Below are 26,318 nucleotides of genomic sequence, written 5' to 3' on the forward strand. Positions count from 1 at the left end.
GCTGCTCGAAATGGAAGATGAAGCAATTATCTTTCCTTGTAACTTGGTAGTGAGTCAGTTTCGAAGATCACATCCTAAATGCAAACATCACAAGCTAAAAGGACTACTATTTCCACTGCCTTTAGCTTCAATCTCCAGTACATCAAGTTTTTTACTCATTGCTGCCACCACATTGCCTTTCTCACTGCGAATAATCACTTCAATCCCTGAGCAGCGATGTTCAGTGAAAACAACACCATCTATATTCACCCATTTTGAGGGGAGGTTGCTGCACTTGTACCTAACAGGCTTGGAATTCTTCAAGCAAATATTAGATTATGTCTAATATGTTGTTTTGGTGTGTTTAGTGTTTGTGTTTTTTTCTTTGATTTTTCTTTTGAGATTAAATGTTTCCAAGATTTGTTTTCGATTTCTATTGTAGCGTTTTTGTTGGATTTGAATTTTCAAGTTCATGGAAAGATAATATGTGAACCCATTGACATTAAACTTAATCCAACTCAATCCATTAACACCCGCAACTATATGTCAAAAACCATTCACAGAATCACATTCACCTAGGGGAGATGCCAAACTTAACCCTGAATTATGATTCTGCTTAACAGATTGAAAGAATTTAATTCAATTTTCACCATATCTTTTTTGGGTAAAGAATACACCAAATCCAAACTTTGCAGGCAATAGGAATAAGAATAACAAAACAAACATAGAAACACAAAGGGGAAGCCCCTCTAGTTGAGAATGATGCTCACCATTTATTAAAGTTAATTATAGATACATATTCTCATTGATCCAACCCCCCCAAAGAAAAAATATTTTAAACAAAAAAAAAAAAAAAAAAAAAAGAAAAAAAAAGAAAACTAGGAGAGGTAAAATTTGAACTACACACTTGGATTGGTTTTAACTCACTCGCTCACTCGATTCACTCGTCTAAACTCGGCTACAGCATTTCGACAATTTTCTGATCTATTGCTCACTAAAAAAACACTCACTGAACCGAGTTGACTCATTATAAATCGGTGGAAGCGAGTTGCCAAGCAGAGGTTGCAATGAGAGGCCTAGTATGCCACCCAAGCATGAGACACCCATTGTTCTCCTCCACCCTATACCCATCTCCTCCTGCAAATAACGCCAACAACATACTAGCTTGCTTGAACGCGTTGGAACCGAGGTGAACCGGTTCGAACCCGGCCGATCCCAACCGACTCCTCCACTGAGCCAATGTCTCGTGTCGCTCAACTCGGTCAACACCTTCACAAGCCACCACGTTACATATCTGTTTCCCAAGATACATCTCCGACATAACCAGGTCTTGACTCTGTGGCACCAACCCGGATGACCCTTCCAAAGAATCAAACAAACTCGAGTAGTAATGCAAAGCTTCGTTAAACCGGTCCACGAAAAGGGTTCCATTGTGATTAGCTTCTTGCTCAACCAAAGTGACAATCTTGGGCTTTATGGCCTTAATCGTAGACAACACCTTCTCGATCGAGCCGGGTCGAGCCAACATGTTGTGAAGCTCGAAAACTGAGTTCACAGCAACAGCCTCGGCTGGGCGGATATCAAGCATGGATAGCTCGATATCCGCCAAACTATTGGCGACTAATCCTCGGAAATGGAATTGGACGCCAATAGTTTCGGCCAATTGCTTCAACTTCAAACCCACTTGCTGTAAAGCATCGGTGTTATCCAATTGAGGTGGGCCAATTCCTGTTAATCGAAAAACCGGTGGCCCACCAGGCCTTAATGCAAGCGCTTGTATCAGTGCTGGCCATTGCATCCCTTGCTTCAACCCAAAATCGATAACGTGTACGCTGCTAGCAGTAGTGAATGCCTCGAGTATCGCTTGGTTAGCTGTGAAATGAGCGAATTTGAGGTAAGGACAGGTCTCGTAAAAGTGCATCTGCAACACATCGAGCATGGAAGCATCGTGGCAATCTTGTGGGTAAAGTCTGCAAATTCGAAAAGCAAGAGCTTCCGCAAAATAAGTAGCGACTTTTCTCATAGCACCAGCTTGAGACGCCGCGAGTAAACTGATGTGCTTGACGAGAGCACCCGCGAGCTCCAAGTTTTCATTTTGGACTGCTTCGGCACAAGCCATGAGTGTGTGCACGAGTCGAACACCGGTCTCTTGCGAATCCACAAGAACCACTGGCCGGGTCTGCTCACACACATTCGACGAGGACAAAGATGAAGAAGAAGGTAACAGCGAACAAGACCCAGTTGAAGATTTGAATCGCTTTCGACTTCCTTCACTAATATCCGTTTGTGGGTACACAGCGGAACCAGGAATAGCTCTCAGATCGTACTCGGAATCGTCAACCTGGGAATTGGAAAAACCAGCAACGTTGTTGATTGCCGAGGAATCGGCAGCAGTAGTAGTAGTAGGAGGAGGAACAAGAACTGGGCTTTCAACAATTGGTTGTAAAGGGTCGAGATTTGGGTTTGGGTTATTAAGCTCAGAAAGCATACTTTGAACCCATCCGGAAAGATCAGAAGGGTTGTAATGAACGGTCGAATCACATGAAAGATTTGGAGTTGTACCCATAACCATCTCGAGCTGCTCGAGTTTCTCAGCCACGTTAGCCATCTCAGAAGCCTTCACCTTGTAACCCAGCACAGCCAATAGTTCATCCATGCCTCCACTTGCGTCTTGCTCTTCATCCCACATCTTTGCTTTAACACTTGAACTCGATGATGAACACTCACCACTACCTTTCACTCCAAACCCACCTCCAGAAGAGGTCTCTCCGTGATTCCTCTTGTTCATTTTTGCTTTCTTCCTCGATTCACCAAAAAAAAAAAAAAACCAACTAGAATTGGTTCATTTTGGCAAAATGGGTTTCTTTCTTCTTCTTTTTTTCCTGATTTTGGTTTTACTTCAACATTTGTTGAAATTTTTTTTTTTTTTTTTTTTTTTAATAGAAAGGAGGGGATGAGAATTGAGATGGGTGAGAGGTCGAATGAAGGAACAGGAAAAGAAAGGAGTGAAAGAGATAAGGAACAATGGAGGCCATAATAATAATAATTATAATGGGGACAGTTTTTAATTTTTTTTTTTAGGTAATTGGAATTATTCTTTTTTTTGGGGGGGACAGTACGATTTGGATTTTGATTGGGATGTCTAAAATTTAGCCCGGTTTAAGTAGTGATAAAAAAAAGCATCGGAGAGCCGTGGGAGCACCACAATTCTAAACAAAAGATGATGATTAAGGCCGGTTTGGTATATATATTTTTAATTTTTAAATAATATTATACTTTTTTTTACATTTTTTTATTCACTCGTATTTTTAAAAATTACAAATAACCAAACTTCTCTTTAACAGTGTACATGTCTCGTGTATACCCACGTCTATGCACTACGAAATCAGGTGGCCGTACAAGGCTCAACTTGGGTTTTTGGTTTTGTGACCGAGGATGAAATTGTGGGGTCCAGCTATGAACGGAGAGATTTTGTTTATGACTGCATCATATTCATAACCCACGGACTTTCATGGGTGCGTGCTTTACACGCTCTTTTGGAGGATGGATTTAAAAAAAAAATTTATCCAACGTCATTTCATTTTACTTTTTCATTTTTTTTGCTCCAAGTTCTACCTTCTAGTAGCTTCAAGTTGTGAGCCGCCTGATTTATCTTTTGTGCTTGGATGGTTCCATTGTTTTAATAAATTGACTCTTTTGATGGATCCATTGTTTTAATAAATTGGTCTTATTTTCATTTTACTCCCTATTTTTTTTATTTTACTATTTTTAGTCCTTAAAATAAAAAAAAAATACATTCTATTTTAGTCTCTAACATCATCTCACTAATAGAAATTGTCTACATGACAAACGGAGTGCATTGTTGGCACACTAAAAGCTAACGGGGCTATTAAAATAATAATAAAAAATTTATTTGACATTTTTAAAATGCCACATCAAATCCATGTCAACATATAAATTACAAACATTAATTCATCTATTTTAACTAAATAAAAAAAATTAAAAACAAAAAATAATATGAATTGAGATCTAGGTTGAACAAGAGCATGAAGAACACAAACCCAAAAACATATTATCTTTAAAAAATAAAAAATAAACGTTGTCAAAATTGTTGGTAGCTTCTTTAATCTCAATGAGTGAAAAGTAACGATACAAACTTAAATCCAAAATAAAACTCCCACACGGCCACACTTTCATTTTCCAATTTATGTATCTCTCTCTCTCTACTGAAACTTTTTCTCTCAAAGGTTTTGGATCTTGATTTCATGGGTTTGATATGGGTTAGAGATAGAGAAAGGCTGAGATCGGTTTGATCTAGGTTAGAGAGAGATGTTGAGATCGGTTGCTGACAACGATATGGCTGGCGGCGGCTGTGGGCTGTTGTATGTGGGTTTTGATGTATTGGGAGTGGTGGTTTTTTGTTCCAACGATCTTGTTGTTGTGGCCCATATTTTGTGGGAATTTTCTGGATTTGTGTTAATTGTGTTCATTTTTTGGGTTTGTATTATTTAAGGTTTGAAAATTTTGGACGTCAGAGTTTAGCTAGAGAGATGGAGATTAGGAAGAACAATGTGGTTTCAGTTGCAAAGTTTGTTATTCAAAATGCCGATCTGGTTTTTATTTTTCTACTCAATATTGGTTTTTCCCCTCATCTCACATTCAGATTTTTTTTTAAATCTTTTGTTGTAACTAATCTTTGTGATTTATGGGTTTTGGCTTTGCGTGTGTGTTTAAATGATTCTACATAACCAATTTGTGTGATTTTTTTACTTGGTTTCCACTGTTCATTAAATACTCTAGCTAGTTTGATTCTAGAAACACTCATTCTGATAGTTAAATTGTTACACTCTAGGTTCCAATACTTGAAACTGGAAGGCTGATCAGTTAGTGTTATATAGCTTAATACTATTGCCAACTGCCATTGCAAGATTGCAAGTTGTCTATTGTGCGTGTTTGAATCTACGTGTGTTTTAGAATTTAGGTACTTTTTTTTTCTTTTCTTACTTTTGTGTTCTTCAAACGATTCTAAAGTCCACCCAATCTCAAGTTTGGGTTTTGAATTTTTTAGGTCTTGCTCTTGTTGTTCTTGTTTAAGATAGTCTTAGATCTCAATTCATGTGATTTTTGGTTTTTAAATATGTTTTAATTTTTTTATTTAGTTAAAATTGATAAATTAATATTTTTAATTTATATGCTAACGTGGATCTGGCATGGCATTTTAAAAATGTCAAATAATTTTTTTTTTTAATGGCCATGTCAGCATTTAGTATGCCAACAATGTACTCTGTCTGCCACGTAAACAATTTTCATTAGTGAGATGATGCTAGGGACTAAAATAGAATACATTTTTTTTTTTCATTTTAAGGACTAAAAACAATGAAAAAGTAGGGACCAAAATGAGAATGAGGCCAAAATGTAAGGATGAAAATAGTATTTCCGCTAATAATTAAATTCTCAATATATTTAGGGACACACAAGCTAAAGGAGTTAACCATGAGTAAGGTTGTTTAAAAAAAACCAATATGGTCTAGTTTCCTGAGAGATTCGGTTTCAAAGGTCTGTTCAAATTTCGCCTGCAGCTGACAAAACTGATTTCATTGACCCGAATCACACCCAACAAAGCTCTACCAAAGGTGTATGGTATAGTGGTCGAATGCAATTTATGAATACTGTCAACAGCCGATACAGAGAGCAATTATGGGTTTTGCATTCTAACGAGTAACCGAACTAACCGTCGTGTGTGTGTGCGCGCGCATGTGCGCGTGTGTGTATATATAATCTTGTTTCAATTTTAAAATACAAGAAATTTTTAAAGAGAGAGAGAGAGAGAGAGTACCAAACTACTAGTGCAGTGTGAAAGTGAGAGAGGTAAAGAAGGAAGAAGAAGAAAAAGGGTTTAAGTTAAGTTAGCTTAAAACGACGTTGTTCCATTTATTTATTTAAAATTATGATACAAACGATGTTGTTTTGGACCTCAGGTTCAAAACGGCGTCATTTTAGTATCAGAATTTTTTCTTTTTGAAATGTGGAACGGCGTAGTTTTAGTTGGAGCCTATGTTAAATTAATGAGAAATCTCTTTAGTCTTCTAGATACTTCTCTCTCTCTCTCTCTCTCTCTCTCTCTCTCTCTCTCTCTCTCTCTCTCTCTCTCTCTCTCTCTCTCTCTCTCTCTCTGCCACTTACCACCACCATTGTCTACCACTTGATGCTACCTTTCTCCAAATGTCCCCCTCTCTTCTCTCCTCTTTGTCACAACTATTATCTAGAAATTTCTAGATTATGTTTTGATGCTTAATAGCTACTAAGCTTTTCCTTGCTACTCTTTAGCAAGTATGTGAATTTTTATAATGCTCAATACCTAGGCTACTTTGTTTCTCCTTGCTATTCTTTCTAGAAAAATGGTGAATTTGTTTGAAAATTTTATGCGGGTATTAGAGAAATATTTTGAAGATGTTTGTTTGTTTTTTGAATATCTAGGTTGTTTGATATTTTTGTGTGGGTTGTTTGATAATTCTGATGTCATTTGGGTTTTTATTTATTTAATTTCTTTGTTTCTTTTTATTTTTGCACCAAGTTAACCACACTGCACCACTAGGGAGAATTGAACTTAGTGTAGACCAATTCCTATCCCTTCACATGTCAGGTGTGTTCAAGCATAAGGGAAACCCGCACCCTATGGCTATAGGTATGGTGCAAAAAATCTACCCATAATCGGCCACACCACACCATGTATAGACCAAGTTCCTGTCTCGGTTATAGTTTTGCATAAAAATTAGACCGAATCGACTGATTAGTATTTATGTAAACCCCTAAATGTTATGACTAACCATAATTCTCTCATTCTCTCTTTCACATAGCCGCCCTTAATATTTTTGAGGCTCTCTAGCTCACAAACCACAATCACCCTCTCGTTCTCTCTCATTGCCATACCCTCTCTGCTACCATCACAACTCACAAGTCATTGTCAACCCATCACCACCATCACGACACTCTCTTAGTCATATAATCTATCTCTTAACCTCGTTGATTTCAACTCTCTCTCTCTCTCTCTCTCTCTCTCTCTCTCTCTCTGTTTGATTGGTTTTGTATATATATATATATATATATATATATCTTTAGAATGTGATCTCTCTACTCCTTTAGGGTCCATACTCTCCCCAATCTCTAAACTTAGAAGGAAGAACTCGGAGTTTTTTATTTTATTTTTAAGAGAGGTATGTTTCGATTCATTGGAAACTTAAAATGTTGTGTTGGATCAATTGTTAAAGGGTTGTTTTTGTGGATTGCATGTTAGGTAGGATGAGAACATTATTTTCTTTAGGGGTTTTCATTATCTGTAAACATCATATTTACAATAAATTTGTTACCGTGAGTGTTCTATAATTTGTATATATATAACACTTTGCTGGCATTTTATTTATTCCTAAATATAGAAAATACATATATTGATATACATATATAGCTTATATATATATATATATATGTTAGAAGGCTGTATATATTTTATGTTATACGGCTGAGACAAGCTTGTATGCAAATATGTATAGATTATACATATAGCTTGTATATGTACATATTATTGTCTCCAAACTTTAATATTTTGTTTTGTTTTGTTTTTAGATGATTTTTTTTTTTTTTTTTTTGGTAAACTGGAATTAACATTCAACTAGCAAACAGGAACCAACCCAGGACAAAGCCTGTTATAAGAGACACCATGAATATCAGCCTCAGCAAGGGAGACCAATTCCACGGGAGGAACAGAATGAATAATAAACTCTGAAACTTGAGAGTGGCTAGAATTCGCTAATCGATCCGCACATTTATTAGCCTCTCGAAATACATGATTGATACGAACTTGGGGAATTTGGGAAATCAGATACTTACAATCATCAAATAAAGGAGAGATTACTGAGTTACTGTAACGGGGATTTTTAAGAGCATCCACAAGAGCCTTAGCGTCTAGTTCAATAATAATAGCAGGGAGTTTCATTTGATGGCTAAGCATCAGACCATCCCGCAGAGCCCAAATTTCCGCAGTGAAACTATTCACGTTGCCCAGCTTCCTTGTAAACCCAACCACCCAGTTGCCCATATCGTCTCTGATCAAGCCTCCCCTAGTTACCTTGCCTAACGCTGAACTCCAAGACCCATCAATGTTCAACTTCAACCACCCCAGCTCCAGTCTTCCCACTTCACTTCACTTGTCTGAGTTACTGTAACGGGGATTTTTAAGAGCATCCACAAGAGCCTTAGCGTCTAGTTCAATAATAATAGCAGGGAGTTTCATTTGATGGCTAAGCATCAGACCATCCCGCAGAGCCCAAATTTCCGCAGTGAAACTATTCACGTTGCCCAGCTTCCTTGTAAACCCAACCACCCAGTTGCCCATATCGTCTCTGATCAAGCCTCCCCTAGTTACCTTGCCTAACGCTGAACTCCAAGACCCATCAATGTTCAACTTCAACCACCCCAGCTCCAGTCTTCCCACTTCACTTGTCTGAGCACCATTAGGTTGTTCCGTCTTGGTTAAGAGGCACAACTTCAAAGCCAAAGATGAAATACTCTTACCAAGGTTTAGATTAACACTCTTTCTATTGAAAACAACCTGGTTCCGCTGCTTCCAAATCAACCAAAGAGCAAAAGAGAATATGACATTCCAAGGAATACCCACTGCATTTTGAGAGGACTTAAGGCCACCATTAGAGATTAGCCATTCCCTGATATCTTGAGAGAAGAAAGATGATTGCACACAGTATAAACCCAATTGTTGCCAAATGGGTTTAACCAATCTACAATCTTTGAGGGCATGCAACATAGATTCGACTTCTAAATGGCACAATGGACAGATAGTATCAAGCAGAATCCCTCTATTAGCTAGGCATTCCTTAATACCAATACTCTGCTGCATACACTTCCAAATAAACATTTGAATTCTAGGCAGGGAAGGAAGCTTCCAAATCCAAGAACCAGAGAAGGACCCGATACCGAAAGAGTTTATGGCAAGGAGATAGGCACTTCTCATATCAAAATTCCTTTTAAAGAAGACTTCCAGGCTAGTTTATCACTGCATCTTGCCACACGAGGAACATGGACAGCTTGAATGTCAGCTTTAACTTCAGAGGGTAGCTCAAAAGGGATGGTAGTCCAATCCCAGCCAGTAGGAGAAAGCACATCTTTGATTTGTAAATTCTCCAAAACTTGCGGGATCGGGCCATAGATAAGAGACTGGATGGGACCAAGATTTGACCATGTATCAGACCAGAAATTAAGGTTGCTTTCATGGCCTGGGATCCATTTAATCCCTTTTTTGAAAACTTCTTCACCTTTCTTTAAACCTTTCCAGACCGAAGAGCTTGGAAGTCTCGCTTCATTCCTTGCACTGATTCGTTGTCTATTGCAATACTTGAACCTCAAAACCGTAGCCCAAGGAGCATTCCCCTCTTTATGAAACCTCCAATTGAGCTTGGCCAAGAGCGTCGTGTTCCTACCTTTAGCAGATTGTAAACCCAACCCATCTGCCTCTTTTGGTTTAGTCACTTCGCCCCAATTAACCCAATGCATTTTTTTAGCATGTTCTGTTGACCCCCAGAGAAAGTTTCTATTGACCCTATCAATACCATTAAGAATTTTATTAGGAAGATAAGCATATTGCATCACATAATTTGGGATAGTTGAGGAGGAAGCCTGGATGAGAACTACCGGGCCAGCCATAGAGAGTGATGATACTGAAAACAATACCACCAATGAGTCGCACGCTCCTCACTCGATCGCAAATGGCACCTGCACAACGAAAAGGAATAACCTAGCAGAGAGCACCGGTGTGGTACCGGCCGAATACCCTCCGAAGGTCAAGTTAGAACTATTCTCACTGCTCTAGAGTGCTAGAGAGGGTAAAATTACGCGTACCTTGGATCACGAGGGTGTTAAGGTTTTTATAGTAGCAAGGGTCATCCCCTTTTCCTTGGAGTAGAAGTCTTTTCCTTATAGGAGTCCTTTTGGGCGTATTTTTCGGGATCCTTTCCTTATAGGGGTTTCTTGAATATTCTATAACGTGGAAAACAAGCCAATCCCTTACTCGTAGCGTGGGGAACAAGTCATATTACCTGGTCCGTCAGCATTAATTCATTTCTCTCAGCTTTTAGGGCGTCAGCAATTAAGACCGTCACACTTGGAGACCGTCTGCTAGGGCTCCGTCTGCTTATGTATGGAAGGTCGCGCAGAACCGTCAGTCTGAGGCTAGACTCTTTTTATCCTTATCAGTTGCCCCCTACTCTACATGTTCGACGTTTACAACCGTCAGCATGTTGAGTTATTTTTGAAAGAGAAAACGGATTATGAATGCCTCCTCGAGCCGCGAGCTATTTAATGCAAGGTCACGTGGCGAGCGGTCGTTGGCCTCGTTTCTGGGCACGGACGTCTCCTCGCATTCCGTGCGTTTTTTCCCTTATATAAATATCACGCCTTGCTTCATTTTGTCATTTTAACTTCGCAGATCTTTTTGAGAGAGAACCCGTCGCTTTTACTCATGATTCGCTCCGTTAGCTCTCACCAATACCGTCACACTTTGTTTCATTTATTCAAGATCTATTTCACCTGTAAGTTCCTTTTCCTTTCTGCTTCCTTTTTATTTTTATTTTTGCCCAAGAATTTTTTCTTTTATTGAGAACGTCAGTCTAGGAACTTAGGGTGTATCCGTCACTTGTAGGTAGTCAGATGTCAAGTGACGCGTCGAGTGATCAGTCGTCAGTCCGCGATGGAGCGGGCTACGACGAAGTCTTTGGCTCAGGTCAAGAGTCCGACGGCTTTTTGGAGTCGTCAGGAAGAGAAACGTCCGCCCAATCCCTTAGTATTGACGTAGAGGACCGTGTTGAGGGAGTCAGGGAAGAGGTGTTAAGTGAGGTTGAGGTCGAGAGGATCGACAAGGAAGTTGTTGACAACGGGAACTGGGAGGAAGGTGTCGTAGAGATCGATAGTGACGAAGATAGGGATGACGGTAGCGAGGTTAGTAGTGACGATAATGAGGATGAGGATGACGAAGAGTCCAGTGAGGGAACTTCAGGGAGTTCTGGAGGTAACCGTCCCTTCATCCTTCCAGAGGAGTGGGCCGTCAATAAATTTCTCCCAAAGATGAGCAACAGAGTTTTTTCTGAGTTGCGTATTCGTTTTCAGATCCCAGATCACATTCCCCTCCGTCTCCCTAAAAAGAATGAGAAGTGTTATACAGGGAGGACGGCTGATGTGGGGATGTATGACGCCATGTTCGCAGCTGGCCTTAGGCTCCCACTGACGGCTTTACACCGTCAGCTGGCGGATTTCTTAGGATTGTCCGTCAGCCAGATCTCTCCGAATGCCTGGAGGATCTTTATTGGAGCTGAGGTTCTTTGGGGTCGCTTGAGTGGGGGGAACCGTCAACTTTCGCTAGACGAGTTCTTTTACTGCTACAGACCCCAGCATAAAGTATCCGCCAAGGGGACATATCACTTTGCACCTCGTGAAAAGAACTTAAGATTGGTGTTTGATATGCCGGATTCAAATAGGAATTGGAAAAATAGATTTTTCTTTGTTAAAGGGACGGACTGGGTGTGTCGCCCGGATGAATGGGATAAGTTGCCCGGGGGTTATTTTGATAACACTTGGGCTTATATTAGGGAGTCAGGTTGCCCCCGTCTCTTTCTTTTTACCGTCGCTTTTCATTTTCACCGTCTCTTTTTAACACCGTCTGTTTCCTTTTGTTTCAACCATCACTCGTCCGGAGGTGTCTGACGAACAGAGGGATTTCATCCGTCGGATACTCACCATCTCACTTGAGCAACGTAGGTGTAGGGACTTGATAACCCTAGACACTCTACATTTGTATTGTGGTGGTCCTGAGCCGACGGTCGAAGCACGGAAGTTGGAAGAATTTTCAAGAAAACGTAAGTAAATGTGTTATTTAATCCGTCTGCTACTATTCACCCGTCAGATTACTTATCCGTTAGCTTTCTTTGTGCAGAGATGGAGGCTGCGAAGCAAAGGGTGAGGGCCGCTGCCGCCCGTAAGAAGGAAGAAGACAAAGCTAAGGGGAAGGATGGAGCGTCAACTCCTCATTCCTCCTTGAAGGGCTCAATCAAGAGGAAATCTGACGGAAAGGATGATCCTCCTTCTAAGAAGGTGGCCGTCACTCCTACGGACGTGCCCTCCCAGAAGTCACCTCCCAAGCTTAGTCACGGTGCTGGGAAAGGAGTGATGACTTCCTCTGGTCCCGTCATTGAGGGGCCCCGTTGCTTGCTGACTCACAAGGATCACGCTGTCGAGAGTCTGGAGTCTCTTATCAAACAGACGGATCTGGATCCTTGTGCTCAGCTTGGGACGGATGACTTGGGGGCGTCAGCCTTCTTTGATATTGCACGGGTATGTTTCCTACTTTGATTAATCTGATATTTTTCCTTGCTTAATAGCTGACGGTTGTGTTTCCTTCAGGCCTTGGTTCGTGTTAAAGCACTTCAAGACCGTTGCATGGCCAAAGAAGGCGTCGTCTCTCGGGTGAGGAGGCACAATTCCACCCTGATGGATCAGCAGGCGCAATACAAGGAGGCCGTCCGTCTCTTAAACACAGATCTGAAGGACGTGAAGGAGAAGCTAGGAGAAGCAGAGGGTGAGCAGAAGAAACTTGAGGAGGAGGTTTCGTCTTTGCGTGCGCAGGTGGTGACGGCTGGGACTGACGCAGTTGAAAAGTTTAAGACAACTCAGTCCTTCATCGACTCTTGTGCTGATTACTATGGCGCAGGTTTTGATGATTGTCTGAAGCAAGTGTCGTTAGCTTATCCGGAGCTGGATCTGTCTGGAATCACCATGGACACTTCCGTTCCAATGACTCCTGCCGCTGACAGAGATGACGAACCCCTCAGTTTGGATTCCTTGCTTAATGATGCTGGGGTTGTTTTGGCCCAGCCTGCTGTCGCTACCCCTGCTGGGCCTTCAGATCAGATTGTGAAGGATAAAGCTGACGGGGTCTCCAAGGACGCTCCTGCCGCTAATCCTTTATTAGTTGTAATTTTTGAACAATGTCTTCAAGTGCCCGTATGTTTGTTGGGCTTTTTGTTTGTAATTCAATCTATCCCCTGTTGTCCGTTACTTTGAACATATACACTTGACTTTTTATTGTTTGACTAATTTTAATGAGATCGCCTATTATTTTTGTATTTAGCCTTTTTGATTAGCTCGTCATCTTTACAGGCTTGTTGGTTGGAGAAACTTATTTGTAAGTAGTCTCATTTTTTGGTAAGACCGTCAATAAGTTGACCGTCTACCATCTAAATTTTTCATCCATTGGACCGTCAGTTTTGAGGGCCCGATCCATATGAGAACTCTATTTATTGGACCGTTAGCTTTTAGCTTTAGCTTTTTCGGTCCGTTATTTTGATGGCCATTAGCCTCGATGCCTTTTGACATCTCTGTTGGTCCGTCGGTTTTGAAGGCTCGATCCATATGATAACTCTATCTGTTGGACCGTCAGCTTTTAACTTTAGCCTTTTCGGACCGTTATCTTTATGGCCATTAGCCTCGATGCCTTTTGACATCTCCGTTGGTCCGTCGGTTTTGAAGGCTCGATCCATATGATAACTCTATCTATTGGACCGTCAGCTTTTAGCTTTAGCCTTCTCGGACCATTGTTTTCTTTGGCTTTTTTAGCCTTGATGCCTTAACATCTTTCATTAGTCCGTCAGGTTTTTCCTTAGTCCGTGAGTTATGGACTTAGTCGTTCTTGGGTCGTAAACTTAGTGGACCGTCGGAGGAAAAATATACTTCAGTGATTTCTGAATAAAACTCCTCTTATTGCCATGCATTTAAATAAAAGTAATTAAAACCAAACCCTGCCCCTTGGGCTAAAAAAAGTATTGTTGCGAAAAAACTAAAGTAAACGATAAATCTGAGGAGTTAAACTATAATTTGCTGAAAAATAAAGGAAGTTGGTCTTCATGCTGCTGCTTCTATTGGTAGTACTTCCGTAGGTGCTCGGTGTTCCATGGATGTGGTAGCTTCTGTCCCTCCAATGTTTCAAGGTGGTAAGTACCTTTTCTCTGCCACGACGAGATTCGGTAAGGACCTTCCCAATTGGGGCCGAGTTTCCCTTGGGTAGGGTCCCTAGCGGCGCCCATGACCTTCCTAAGAACAAGGTCTCCGACTTGGAAGTCTCTGTGTCGGACCCAAGAGTTGTAGTATTTGGCCATGCGATCCTGGTACCTAGCGAGCCTTTGTTCTGCTGCTGCCCTGATCTCATCCACTAGGTCGAGCTGTAGTCGCATAGCTTCATCGTTTTTGTCCTCATCATGGTTGTGTACCCTATAGCTTGCGAGTCCGACTTCTGCCGGGATGACTGCTTCGCTTCCGTACGTCAGGCGGAACGGTGTTTCTCCTGTTGGTGTTCTTGCCGTCGTCCTGTATGCCCATAGTACACTTGGCAATTCTTCGGGCCATATACCCTTTGCCCCCTCGAGCCGAGTCTTGATGATCTTGAGCAAGGATCGGTTTGTGACTTCGACTTGTCCATTAGCTTGAGGGTGGGCGGGGGAGGAGTAGTGGTTCTTTATTCCCAACTGTGAGCAAAAATCCCGGAAATGGTCGTTGTCGAACTGTCTCCCGTTATCCGAGACAAAGACTCTAGGAATGCCAAACCTGCATACGATGCATCTCCAGACGAAGCTCCGAACGTTTTTCTCCGTAATCGTGGCTAAAGCTTCAGCTTCCACCCATTTCGTGAAATAGTCGATGCCTACTACCAGGAATTTCAGCTGCCGCATAGCTGTAGGGAACGGTCCCATAATGTCTAATCCCCATTGTGCGAACGGCCATGGGGCTGTCATTGGGGTCAGCTCTTCGGTTGGTTGTCTAATAATATTGCTGAACCGTTGGCATTTGTCGCAGGCCTTGACATAGGCTTCGGCGTCCTTCTGCATAGTGGGCCAATAATACCCTGCTCGTACAAGCTTGTGTACCAATGATCTGGACCCTGAGTGGTTTCCGCAGATTCCTTCATGTACTTCTCTCATGACGTAGTCTGCCTCTTCCGCACCCAAGCATCTCAGATACGGTCGGGAGAAACCTCTCTTGTATAGGACGTCTTTTATCAGGACGAACCTTGCCGCCTGGACTTTAAGTTTCCTTGCAGCTTCCTTCTCGTCCGGTAAGACCCCGTTTTTTAGGTACGAAACCAACGGCGCTGCCCAGCCGCTGTCGGAGCATATTTCCTGCATATTGCTGAGATCTATTAGCGGGGAAAGCTGTACAAAGGAGAGTACATTACCAGGGACGACCATTCGTTCTGCTGAGGCGGCCTTCGCGAGACGGTCTGCTCGCTTGTTTTCCTCTCTGGGAATCTGGATGATTTTGGCTTCTAGGTCGCCCACTCTTGTCCTTACTTCGTCAAGGTACTTCTTCATCTTTTCGCTCTTGCACTCGTAGTCTCCATTTATCTGGTTGGTGATGACCTGTGAATCGCAGTAGACGACTACTCTTGCGGCTCCTGCTGCTTTGGCGAGGTCGAGTCCTGCTATCAGTGCCTCATATTCTGATTCATTGTTGGTGGCGGGAAAGTTTAGACGGACCATACATTCAATGGTGTCTCTTTCAGGTGATAGTAACACAATGCCGGCCCCTGCGGCTTGCCTGTTGGATGATCCGTCCGTATGTATGCTCCATTGAGGGGACTCTGCTGCCCCCTGGTCCTCGTCATGGGTGAACTCAGCTATAAAGTCGGCGACAGCCTGTCCCTTGATGGCGGTCCGCGGACGATACTGAATGTCAAATTCGCTCAGCTCGATCGCCCATAATGCCAGTCGGCCCGCGGCCTCGGGGCTGCTCATTGCTCACCGTAAAGGCTTGTCAGTCAGGACATTTATCGTGTGAGCTTGGAAGTACGGTTTGAGCTTTCGGGCTGCCGTAACCAATGCGAAGGCAAGTTTTTCCATCGGCGGGTATCTTTCCTCGGCACCGCGAAGCGCTCGGCTTGCGTAGTATACGGGTTTTTGTACTCTTTCTTCTTCTCTCATCAGGGCTGCGCTAACAGCTGCGGGGGAGACGGCCAGATAGAGAAAAAGCTCTTCTCCCGGCTGCGACGGGCTCAACAACGGTGGAGAGGAGAGGTAAATCTTCAATTCTTCGAACGCTTGCTGGCATTCGTTGGTCCATTCAAAGGATTTTTTCAATGTCCGGAAGAAGGGCAAACACTTGTCCGTTGCTCTCGACACGAACCTGTTAAGTGCCGCTATTTTTCCATTTAGGCTCTGCACCTCCTTTATACTTCTTGGCGGTGTCATTTCCATAATGGCTCGGATCTTATCCGGGTTCGCCTCGATTCCTCTTTGAGACACCATGAATCCCAAGAATTTTCCTGCCGTTACTCCAAAGGCGCACTTCCCTGGGTTGAGCTTCATATTGTAGGAGCGGAGTGTATCAAATGTTTCTTTGAGATCTCCTAGATGATCTTCCTCCCTCCGGCTCTTAACTAGCATGTCGTCCACGTAGACCTGGACATTCCTCCCAATCTGTTGTGCGAACATTTTGTTCATGAGCCTTTGGTACGTTGCGCCTGCGTTCTTTAGGCCGAAGGGCATGACCTTGTAACAGAATAGGCCTTGGCTGGTTACGAACGACGTTTTCTCCTGGTCGGCTTCGTGCATTCGGATTTGGTTGTATCCCGAGAAAGCGTCCATGAAGCTCAGCAACTGGTGTCGGGCCGTGGAGTCTACTAGGACATCGACCCTGGGTAGGGGGTAGCTATCCTTGGGGCAAGCTCTGTTAAGGTCGGTGAAGTTCACACACATCCGCCATTTCCAGCTCGCTTTCTTCACCATTACTACATTTGCTAACCAGTCGGGATAGTACACTTCCCTGATGAAGCTTGCTTCCCGTAGCTTTCTGACTTCCTCTGCTATGGCTCGGTCTCGCTCCGGGGCAAACACCCTCTTCTTTTGTCTGACGGGTGAAAAGACGGGCGACACATTCAGCTTATGCACCATGATTGAAGGATCTATTCCTGGCATATCTTCATGACCCCATGCGAATACGTCTTGATTTTGCCTAAGGAATGTTATGAGCTCTTGACGAGTCGTGGGGTTAGCGAGTGTTCCAATTTTGGTCGTTCGGCCAGGATCGGAACTGTCAAGGGGTATTTCTTCTAGCTTCTCAACCGGCTCCGTTACCGTCCGGTGCTCTTCTATACTTAAAGTCTGAACCTGATCCTCCATTTCCACCATGGCTATGTAACATTCGCGCGCGGCCATCTGACTCCCGCGCAACTCCCCTACTCCGTAGTCAGTTGGGAACTTAATCATTAGGTGGTAGGTGGAGGTTACTGCCTTCCATGAGTTGAGCGTGGGTCGCCCGAGGATAGCGTTGTAGGCTGATGAGCAATCAACAACCAAGAATGTCACGTCCCTGGCTATCTGTTGGGGGTAATCACCCACAATTACGGATAAGGTGACCGCGCCCAGTGGGAATACTCGGCTCCCGCCGAAGCCGACTAGCGGGGCATTTGTTGGGATCAGTCGCCCCCTGTCGATCCTCATCTGCTGGAACGCGGTGTAGTATAAGATATCTGCTGAACTGCCATTGTCGACGAGCACCCGGTGCATATTGTAATCTCCTACACGCAAGCTGACGACGAGTGCGTCGTCATGTGGATGGTGAAGGCGTCGTGCGTCTTCTTCTGAGAATCCGATTACGGGACCTTCTCTTCTTGCTATCTTCGGCACGGCTCCCGTCAGTTGAACATTCTGTATCATCCGGAGATAGGTCTTACGGGCCTTCTTAGATGACCCGGCAGCGGTCATCCCTCCTACGATCATCCTTATATCCCCAATTGGGGGCCTTGGTCGCTCATTGTCCCGTCGGGGGTGCTGGTCTTGTGCGGGGGGATCCGCCCTCTCCTTGCTAACGAATCTCTGCAGCTTTCCTTGTCTAATAAGGGCTTCAATCTGCTGCTTGAGGTCATAGCAATCTGCTGTGTCGTGGCCGTGGTCGCGGTGGAATCGGCAGTACTTATCTCGGGAACGTTTGTTGGGGTCACTCTTCAGCTTTCCTGGGAACGTCAGCGATTCCTCGTCCTTGATCTGCATAAGGACTTGATCTATCGGGGCTGTTAGCGGAGTGAAGCTTGTGAACCTTCCCCCCAGGGGCTTAGGGCGTCTTTCGTCCCTTCGGTCCGCGGTTCTTCCCTTCTTTCGGCTTCGGTCCTGCCGACCGTCTTCCTGCCGTTCTCTTTTTCTAGGCCTCTCTTCCCGAGCTAAGAGTGCATCTTCAGCGTTCATATACTTTGTGGCACGATAAAGCACTTCTGACATGGTTTTTGGGTCGTTTTTGTATATGGAAAACAAAAACTTGCCCTTCTTCAAACCATTTGTAAATGCCGCGACAAGTATCTTGTCGTCAGCTTTGTCGATCGAGAGCGCCTCTTTACTAAAGCGGGAGATGTAGGCTCTTAGAGTTTCGTCTTCTCGCTGCTTCATACTCATCAAGCAAGCCGTAGACTTCTTGTACCGATGGCCTCCAATAAAGTGTGCGGTAAACTGAGCGCTGAGTTCTTTGAAGGTGCCGATGGAGTTTGGGGCCAGTCGACTGAACCAAATTCTTGCTGCGCCCTTTAGCGTTGTAGGGAAGGCCCTGCACATGATGGCGTCCGCTACTCCTTGAAGGTGCATTAGGGTTTTGAAGGTCTCCAGGTGGTCCAGTGGGTCCTTGACCCCGTCATAACTGTCTATCTGCGGCATGCGGAACTTATTTGGCAACGGGTAGGAGTTGACGGTAGTGGTGAACGATGAGTCCGTTCGGTTGACAAGGTCGTCAAGGTCGCTCGATACTCGTCCCTTGAGAGCATTCATCATAACCTCCATTTGTTCCTTCATGGCTTGCATCTCCGCGAGAACGAGGGGCGAAGTGGTTTCCGCGAGGGAGGGGTTGCTCGTGTTCTGTCGTTCAGGTTTGCTCGGGGCGTTGCTGGCCTGGGGTCCTTCCTGGTTTCTCCTGTCAGCGCTGGTTCCTTCCTGCTCTGCTCCTTGGTTGTTGGGAGCTGCATTCTTCTGTCTCAGTTGCTCTTCCAGGTCGTGATTTTGCTTTGTGAGGCGCTCCACGGCGGCGGCGAGCGTCCTCACCTGTCTTTCAAGCGCGGTTGTAGGAGTTTCTTCTTCTTGAATGTCGTTGTTGGTCGCCATTGAGCGAGTGAGTACCATGTAACTCTCTTGTCTTGAAAGCGAGAACGTGCTAAAGCGTTTCCCACAGACGGTGCCAACTGATGATACTGAAAACAATACCACCAATGAGTCGCACGCTCCTCACTCGATCGCAAATGGCACCTGCACAACGAAAAGGAATAACCTAGCAGAGAGCACCGATGTGGTACCGGCCGAATACCCTCCGAAGGTCAAGTTAGAACTATTCTCACTACTCTAGAGTGCTAGAGAGGGTAAAATTACGCGTACCTTGGATCACGAGGGTGTTAAGGTTTTTATAGTAGCAAGGGTCATCCCCTTTTCCTTGGAGTAGAAGTCTTTTCCTTATAGGAGTCCTTTTGGGCGTATTTTTCGGGATCCTTTCCTTATAGGGGTTTCTTGAATATTCTATAACGTGGAAAACAAGCCAATCCCTTACTCGTAGCGTGGGGAACAAGTCATATTACCTGGTCCGTCAGCATTAATTCATTTCTCTTAGCTTTTAGGGCGTCAGCAATTAAGACCGTCACACTTGGAGACCGTCTGCTAGGGCTCCGTCTGCTTATGTATGGAAGGTCGCGCAGAACCGTCAGTCTGAGGCTAGACTCTTTTTATCCTTATCAGAGAGTAAGTTAGCTTTCCACCCTGTCGGCTTCTTCTTAACTCTATCTAGCACAAAATCAAAGTCGTGCTTGCAGTCTCTTGTGTGCTTTAACGGAAACCCCAAGTACTTACCAAGATTAGGAGTCGAATTAAACCCAAGACTACCAGAGAGAAGCTCTCTTTGATCCGGTCCCACATTTGGAGAGAAAAAAACACGAGATTTGACTTCACTCACCCTCTGCCTAGATTTTTGGCAAAATTCATGCAACACGTCCTTTATGGTATTACAGTTATCGTTTTTAGATGATTGATGCAGGTAAAAGTCCCCCATCCTAATTGATGAGAGCATAACTAGCCATGGTAATGATGGTGGAAATTCAGGAAAACATTTTTTCAGTTGGTGATTTTTCTTTTTTTCCTTTTTTAAGAAAGAATCTGCAACTTTCATTAAGAAGATTGAATATGAAGTGAGTCAAAATACAATACTTCCATTGAATATAAATCCCAGAACTTATTTTTTCGATTATAATAAGTATGAAATTAATAAACAAAAGATTATAATAATATTTACACGATGAAAATGGTCCCATAATTGGGGAAGTTGAAATAAATCCGAAATACAGAATTTAATTGTAAGGGGAATAGTGTTTCATTCACGCCCGCTTTAGGTCGAGTGAGAGAGCTCACCTTTCGTACACGACCCACATGAGGGGGAGATCCAGGGGTCAACTTTTAATTTCAACGCACAATCAAGGCAAGTAAGGAACAATCACTTATGAGAGAGAGCTTAGTGTCCCAACAAGACCACGTGGTGTCATCTTGTCGGGAGTGTAGTACACGTACAAATGTGTAAATTGACATTGTTAAATCAAATCAAACACATATTTTTTTGTTGTGGAGCCCACAGAAGGGGAGAGATCAAGAGGAGACTGGAGAGGCAATTCAGTGGTCAACATCGATTTTAGGACCATCAAACCCAATGGGACCCACTAAAATATTTATATTAGAGTTGGAAAAAAAAAAAAAAAGTGCGCACACCAGCAACGCAGTAAACGGCGTTAAAAAGGTACACACTTTGTTATAATTTATTGACAAAATTATAAGTTTAGTCTCAAACTTTTTCACAATTTTATCTCAATTTTGTTAGGTAACAACTCATGAGTATTGTGGGTTTCAATTAATTTAACTGATAAGGTTTTTGATGATTGTATAAAAAATTTGAGGTTTAATTTTCGTTTACAATAAAAGCTGATTGATAACTTAATCTGATGGTAAAAAATTATCATTAGAAGCAAAAATGTACCATTGAAACTCCCTTAAAAACACACATGAGTGCTGGAAATAAAATATTGAGTACATAATTTTAATATTCACGCGGCGCCACATAGAATAAATATGACAAAATGGAGAAATTTTTTTGTGGAATTAGACTTACTTCTTTATTGGTTTCATTTCATTGCCTCTTGGGCAAGAGGGTGTCCCTATCGGGATGTGACGTTAGGGACCAATTGGGGCATCCCTCTTTATTCTTCTTCTTTCTTTCTCTCTTTTTTTTTTTTTTTTTTTTTAATAATTATTTTATTATTTTTAAATTTTGATTATTTATAGTGAAACCCAGGCAAGTTTGCACTGAGTCACTGACACTTCTTCGTCCCTGATCACCATGTGATTCTGCCACGTTTCCCAGATTCCCTTGTTAAGGTGGTCCCCAATGGTGTCCATATTTCTCTCTCACCGACCTCACCATCGAGTTGTACTATTGGATTTGGAGTACTCTTTGTTTCTCCTCCTCCCTTTTATTTTAGCAATTTTTTATCTATCGTATGCTATTTGCTATATTAAGAAAAAAATAAAGTTGAAACTTGAAACTGGGTTCAGATTTCAGAGCAGAATGCATGTAAATCACTGTTGGTTTTGATGAATTGTTCTCTTCAAGTTGTCATGCTTTCTGATTCCCAAAAATAAATAAATAAATCAAAGTTGTCATGCTTTCCTCTTATCATAACGAGGGATTTATTATGAAGATTATTTATGTGGAGAGAATTGTTACAAAAAGTTTTCTTTTGTTTGGAGTATTAATTTCAAGTGATATTAAAAATACTATAAAATTTATTATAAATTAGTTTTACAAAATTGAGGTCTTTATTTAGTGTAATGTGCTGAATCCACTAACTTCATCTTTTGGGTATTAAAATTACAAGAAGGTGAGTGATTCAATAATATAAATTGTAGTGTTCCTTGTATTTCTAGTTTCTATTGGAATAGTTGTCAAACTTTTTATATAACACAATACCCGTCCCAAATTATCTCACTTTATATATCAATCAAATTACCATATAGTGTAAGATATTTCTCAGACCTGAGAAATAGTTAATTTTTTATGGTGCCGTGTTCAGGGATATCAGTGCAGCAGATCGATCGTCTAGGGGTGGTTGTCTGTGATCATCAAGGGCGGGTAATGATGTAGAAGCTATGGCGGCTGTCAAATCTATAACATTTGCCTATGAATTTAGACTTTCATCCATTATCATTGACGGAGATTTCGTAGTCATCAAAGCCTTGAGAAGTGAAGATCAGTCTCTTGCCTCCTTTGGAAATTTACTCTCCGCTGCAAAGCCTACTACATATAGATGCCTTTAGTTTTATTTATTTATTTATTTCGTTATCGTAGATGAGACAATTCTGTAATTTATAACCTACCTAAATATGCAAGACATGTTAGTATTTGTTGTATGTAAATGGAGGGTGTTCTTCCAAACCATGCCGATTTACTTTTCGTTGAATTCGACTGATTGATTTTTCTTTTTTAAGTTCAAATTTTATTTTTTTATTTTTTCAAAAAAGTGAATAAATGAAAAAAAAAAAAAAAAAAATCCTTATACATGATTCATCAAAATCTTTCTTTCTTTTTTATTTATTGATTCTCAACTCTAAACGAAACCATTAGAGTCATTGTGCTGGACCTCACTTACAAAATTTAGATCCTAATGCTACAAACTTTTTTTTTTTTTTTTTTTATGTTGGAAAAGCTTCAGTTGGTCTCACCTATTATGCAATGGAATATAGCCATCACTTTATTCAATTTTCAAGCTAAGGTTCCCACTTGCAAATGAAATATGTCTTGTAAATTCTCCTAAATGAGGTTCAAAGTGATGGATTAATCATAATGATATTTTTTTGTCGTGCCTTATATTTGTGGTTTGAATCTTCTCCCCCCTTATATATAAAAAAAGAAAAAAAAATTATTCTAAAAGTCAAGAATAAATTCATAGTTACCAATAAAGACTCCTTCATGCTTTGTGGTATATATATTACAATCACAAGTTAACACGTATATAAATTGTGACAAAGTGAGTACCTTAGACATTTTTATTTTAATTAGTCCCTATAATAACGCTTATGGTCAATTATTGGGTGCATCGAACAATGACACATATCATAGCCTTTATATAATATGCCAGTCCTAGAGTCGTAGGCCAGTCCCCACATATTGTTCACGTAAAATTTGCACCATGCATTAACTAGCCAAAGTTAATCATAGATTTTCCTTTCCATATGGGTAGTGTAAACCGAGTACTATATAGGTTAGCCCCTTTTCAGATCAGTTTTCCAACAGAGTTTTAAAGGCTATTTCTCTTCACATTGTTTAAGAGCATTCTCAAGTTAAGAATGGTAAAAAATTTAGTATTTAGCCTCTCAAAAAGTTACTTTATTTATTTTAATATCTCACTTTACAATACACCTAATATTAAAGGTTTTATTATTTTACCACTTCATTTGAACATTCTTTTTTTATGTTTTCAAATAACTACCATTCATACCATGTTTTCTGTACCAAGCAACTACCATTAAACAAATCATTTTTTTCTATTTTTATAATCTTGTTATAGTGGACTGCTATCTCTAGCAGCTCACTATAGCTAAATTGCAAAATTAATAGGATTTACAATTCTTGATGGAGTATGCTTTTTACAAACTTAATGTTAAAATTTAGCATTTATAGCATTTAGAATTCTTAATGAGAATGCACATAGCGGGATGTACTATTTAAAAATTCCCATGCTAAATTCAATCATGTCTTTTTAAGCACTATTGTCAGATCTTATATATCTCTTCTCAAAGCTTTATCGATGATATGTAGCAGTGTAGGACACGCAAATTTTCTTAACTAAACAAAACATAAGCATCAGTGATTCAGTGGCAGCAACTATTTGATTCATGGAGGTCATTGTACACATGTAAAAACTAAAAACCTGAGAGTGAAACAAAAACCATATTTTAGCATTATAATGGTAAATCCATGTTACAATATAATATTACGAATTACCCACCCGAAAAAAAAAAAAAAAAAAAAACTACCCTTTGTCCCATGTGAGTTGAGAATAACTCTACTAACATGTTTGAGGAATGGTAACACTAATATTGTTGAAGAATTTAGCTTAGTTCCAATTGAATTTTGTCTTTGCTCTCACTCTCTCCTAAGTTTTGTTTTGATGATAGAACACTTTTGGTTTTTAAAGTTTCAGGTTATTTTTATATATCTTAGTATTTAGCATTTTAAAATTTTATTCTGACAATTGATATATATATTTTTTATTTTCATATTGATCATACTAAGAAGAAAGCTTATGGTTTAGTAGTTTGAATTTTGAATGCTTCAAAGTTCAAACAATCATGCACTTTCCTAGTCTTTATATGCCTTGTCTAAGCATATATATATATATATATATATATATATCCTAGGCCAGTCCCCCACATATTATTTTTTAGTATAGATACAATAGAATAGAATTTTAATCTATAGTATTTTTTTTATGATAATTGTTTTTTTATTATCAGGTCAAAACACCAATTGATTTTAGTGTAGGCGAAATGTCGAACTTTGAAATTTAAACCCCAAATTTCTTATTCAACAATAAAAAATTTTACTAGTTAAACTAATTAAAACCCACAGTCTCCCACATTCTATTCTAAGAAAATTTGTAAGACCTACTCAAGGAGTATCCCACCATTTACCAACAGAATTAAGGGCTATATTTCTCTTTTGCGTTGTTTATTTAGATGGTACAGTACTACTTATCAATTTAATGTCCAATGCTAATTTCAATTGAAGAAGTTTCATCCTTTGTATTTAATATTTATGGCAAGCACGTGTTTCAATCAATGCCTTTTCAAGCACTGTTGTCTGATCTTATCTCTTCTTAAGTTTATCTATCAAAAAGTATCCATAATAATTAAGCAGGATTCACTATATTCAGCAAAAAAAAAGAGTAGGATTCACTACAATTCTTTTTAACGAAACAAAACAAAAGCATCTGAGGAAGCAATTATTTGATTCATGGAGATCATCGCACACATGTAATGACCTGAGAGGCTGAGAGTGAAAACAAAAACCACAAGTTAGCATTATAATTATTAATTCATGTTACAATATAATATTACGAATTACCAAAGATTAAAATAAAAAAATAAAAAAATAAAAAACTACTAATTGTGTGTTTCATGAGTTGAGAATAACATGTTTGAGGATCGGTAACACTAATATTGTTTTAGAATTTGGTTAAGTTCCAGCCGATTTTGTCCCAGTCTTTCACTCTTGATCACTATGTTTTGTTTTGTATTCACTATGTTATTTTATTCCTAAGGGTAGACCCTAGTCCTAAGCTACTATAGGAACCGTCACAAGTTCAGTATTTTCTCTAGTAGGTGTAGGTGTAAATTTTAATGAAATAAAAAATTTTAAATACATTAATATGATATTGTTTTATACTCTTTCATACATTTTAATTAAAAGAATGATAATAATTCGAAGAATGATAATTTATATTTTAAATCCCATAATTTACAGGTGGTTTTGTATTAAAATCACACGTTTCAAAAGTTTCAAACTTTTTAAAAATTTTATTTTATTTTTTTAACTTAATAACTTAACATAAATTTTTTAAAAACTAATAGTAACTAAACTTGTCAATACTTCAGCCAATATTATATCAATTTTTTTTAAAATATTAATAAAAAAATAGATAATAAATGCCATAAATAGTCACTATCAAATCATTGAAAATTTGAAATAAATTATAGGAGGAAAAACATAAATTATTATAATATTTAATGTAAAGGAACAAGTCAATACATAGTTACATACCATACATACTTAATTTTTTTTTTTCAATCAATTTAATAATCACAACCTAATTTAGACATATTAACGGCTTAATTCATTCACGAGAAATGCTACCTATACAATATATTCCACAATAGTATGATTTTCATTTGGACCCATCATTGAAATCGTTTTTTTATTTACCACTAACAATCAACTATATTAGCAACTGTAAATTTTTTTTTTTTTTTTTTTTTTTGGTATTTATAGACTTTCTCTTCTTTCACATACCTTCACAATTTTTTCTTCCTCCTTATTTTTCCCCTCTTTCTCATTTTTATCTGGTTGTCCCTAACTTTTCTAACTCCACAGTGGAAGGATTGAAAGAAAGAAGCCAGGACAAAACATTGATAAGTAATCAATTTTTTGTGTTACCACTTTTAAGAAAT

At 40.4% G+C, this 26,318-nt stretch overlaps 2 protein-coding genes and 1 long non-coding RNA gene across 3 annotated transcripts; 2 read left to right on the top strand and 1 right to left on the bottom strand.

The window, feature by feature from the left end:
• Positions 1–729: 729 nt before the first annotated feature.
• Positions 730–3,009, bottom strand: LOC126714054 (DELLA protein GAI-like). Its single transcript, XM_050414043.1, has one exon. The coding sequence runs from the start codon at positions 2,765–2,767 to the stop codon at positions 1,007–1,009; it is 1,761 nt and encodes a 586-aa protein (XP_050270000.1). The 5' UTR covers positions 2,768–3,009; the 3' UTR covers positions 730–1,006.
• A 7,723-nt stretch (positions 3,010–10,732) lies between these two features.
• LOC126700687 (uncharacterized) lies at positions 10,733–13,164 on the top strand. The gene is made up of 4 exons (XM_050398895.1): positions 10,733–10,765; positions 10,852–11,635; positions 11,972–12,369; positions 12,439–13,164. Exons 1-4 carry the CDS (start codon positions 10,733–10,735, stop codon positions 13,096–13,098), a joined length of 1,875 nt encoding a protein of 624 aa, XP_050254852.1. The 3' UTR covers positions 13,099–13,164.
• Positions 13,165–21,418: 8,254 nt separating this feature from the next.
• Positions 21,419–22,505, top strand: LOC126706816 (uncharacterized). Its single transcript, XR_007648717.1, has 2 exons — positions 21,419–21,536; positions 22,163–22,505. It is a non-coding gene; the product is annotated as an uncharacterized LOC126706816 (long non-coding RNA).
• The last annotated feature ends 3,813 nt before the right edge of the window (positions 22,506–26,318 follow it).

This window comes from Quercus robur, chromosome 2, assembly GCF_932294415.1.
Source record: "Quercus robur chromosome 2, dhQueRobu3.1, whole genome shotgun sequence".
Lineage (NCBI taxonomy): Eukaryota > Viridiplantae > Streptophyta > Magnoliopsida > Fagales > Fagaceae > Quercus > Quercus robur.

Excerpts from the sequence above, each read along its gene's own strand:
- LOC126700687 (XM_050398895.1), top strand. The coding sequence starts at position 10,733 with ATGGAGCGGGCTACGACGAAGTCTTTGGCTCAG. Across the intron at positions 10,766-10,851 it reads CGACGAAGTCTTTGGCTCAG|GGAGTCAGGGAAGAGGTGTT; the intron begins GTCAAGAGTCCG and ends GACCGTGTTGAG. Across the intron at positions 11,636-11,971 it reads GGCTTATATTAGGGAGTCAG|AGATGGAGGCTGCGAAGCAA; the intron begins GTTGCCCCCGTC and ends TTCTTTGTGCAG.
- LOC126714054 (XM_050414043.1), bottom strand. The coding sequence starts at position 2,767 with ATGAACAAGAGGAATCACGGAGAGACCTCTTCTGGAGGTGGGTTTGGA.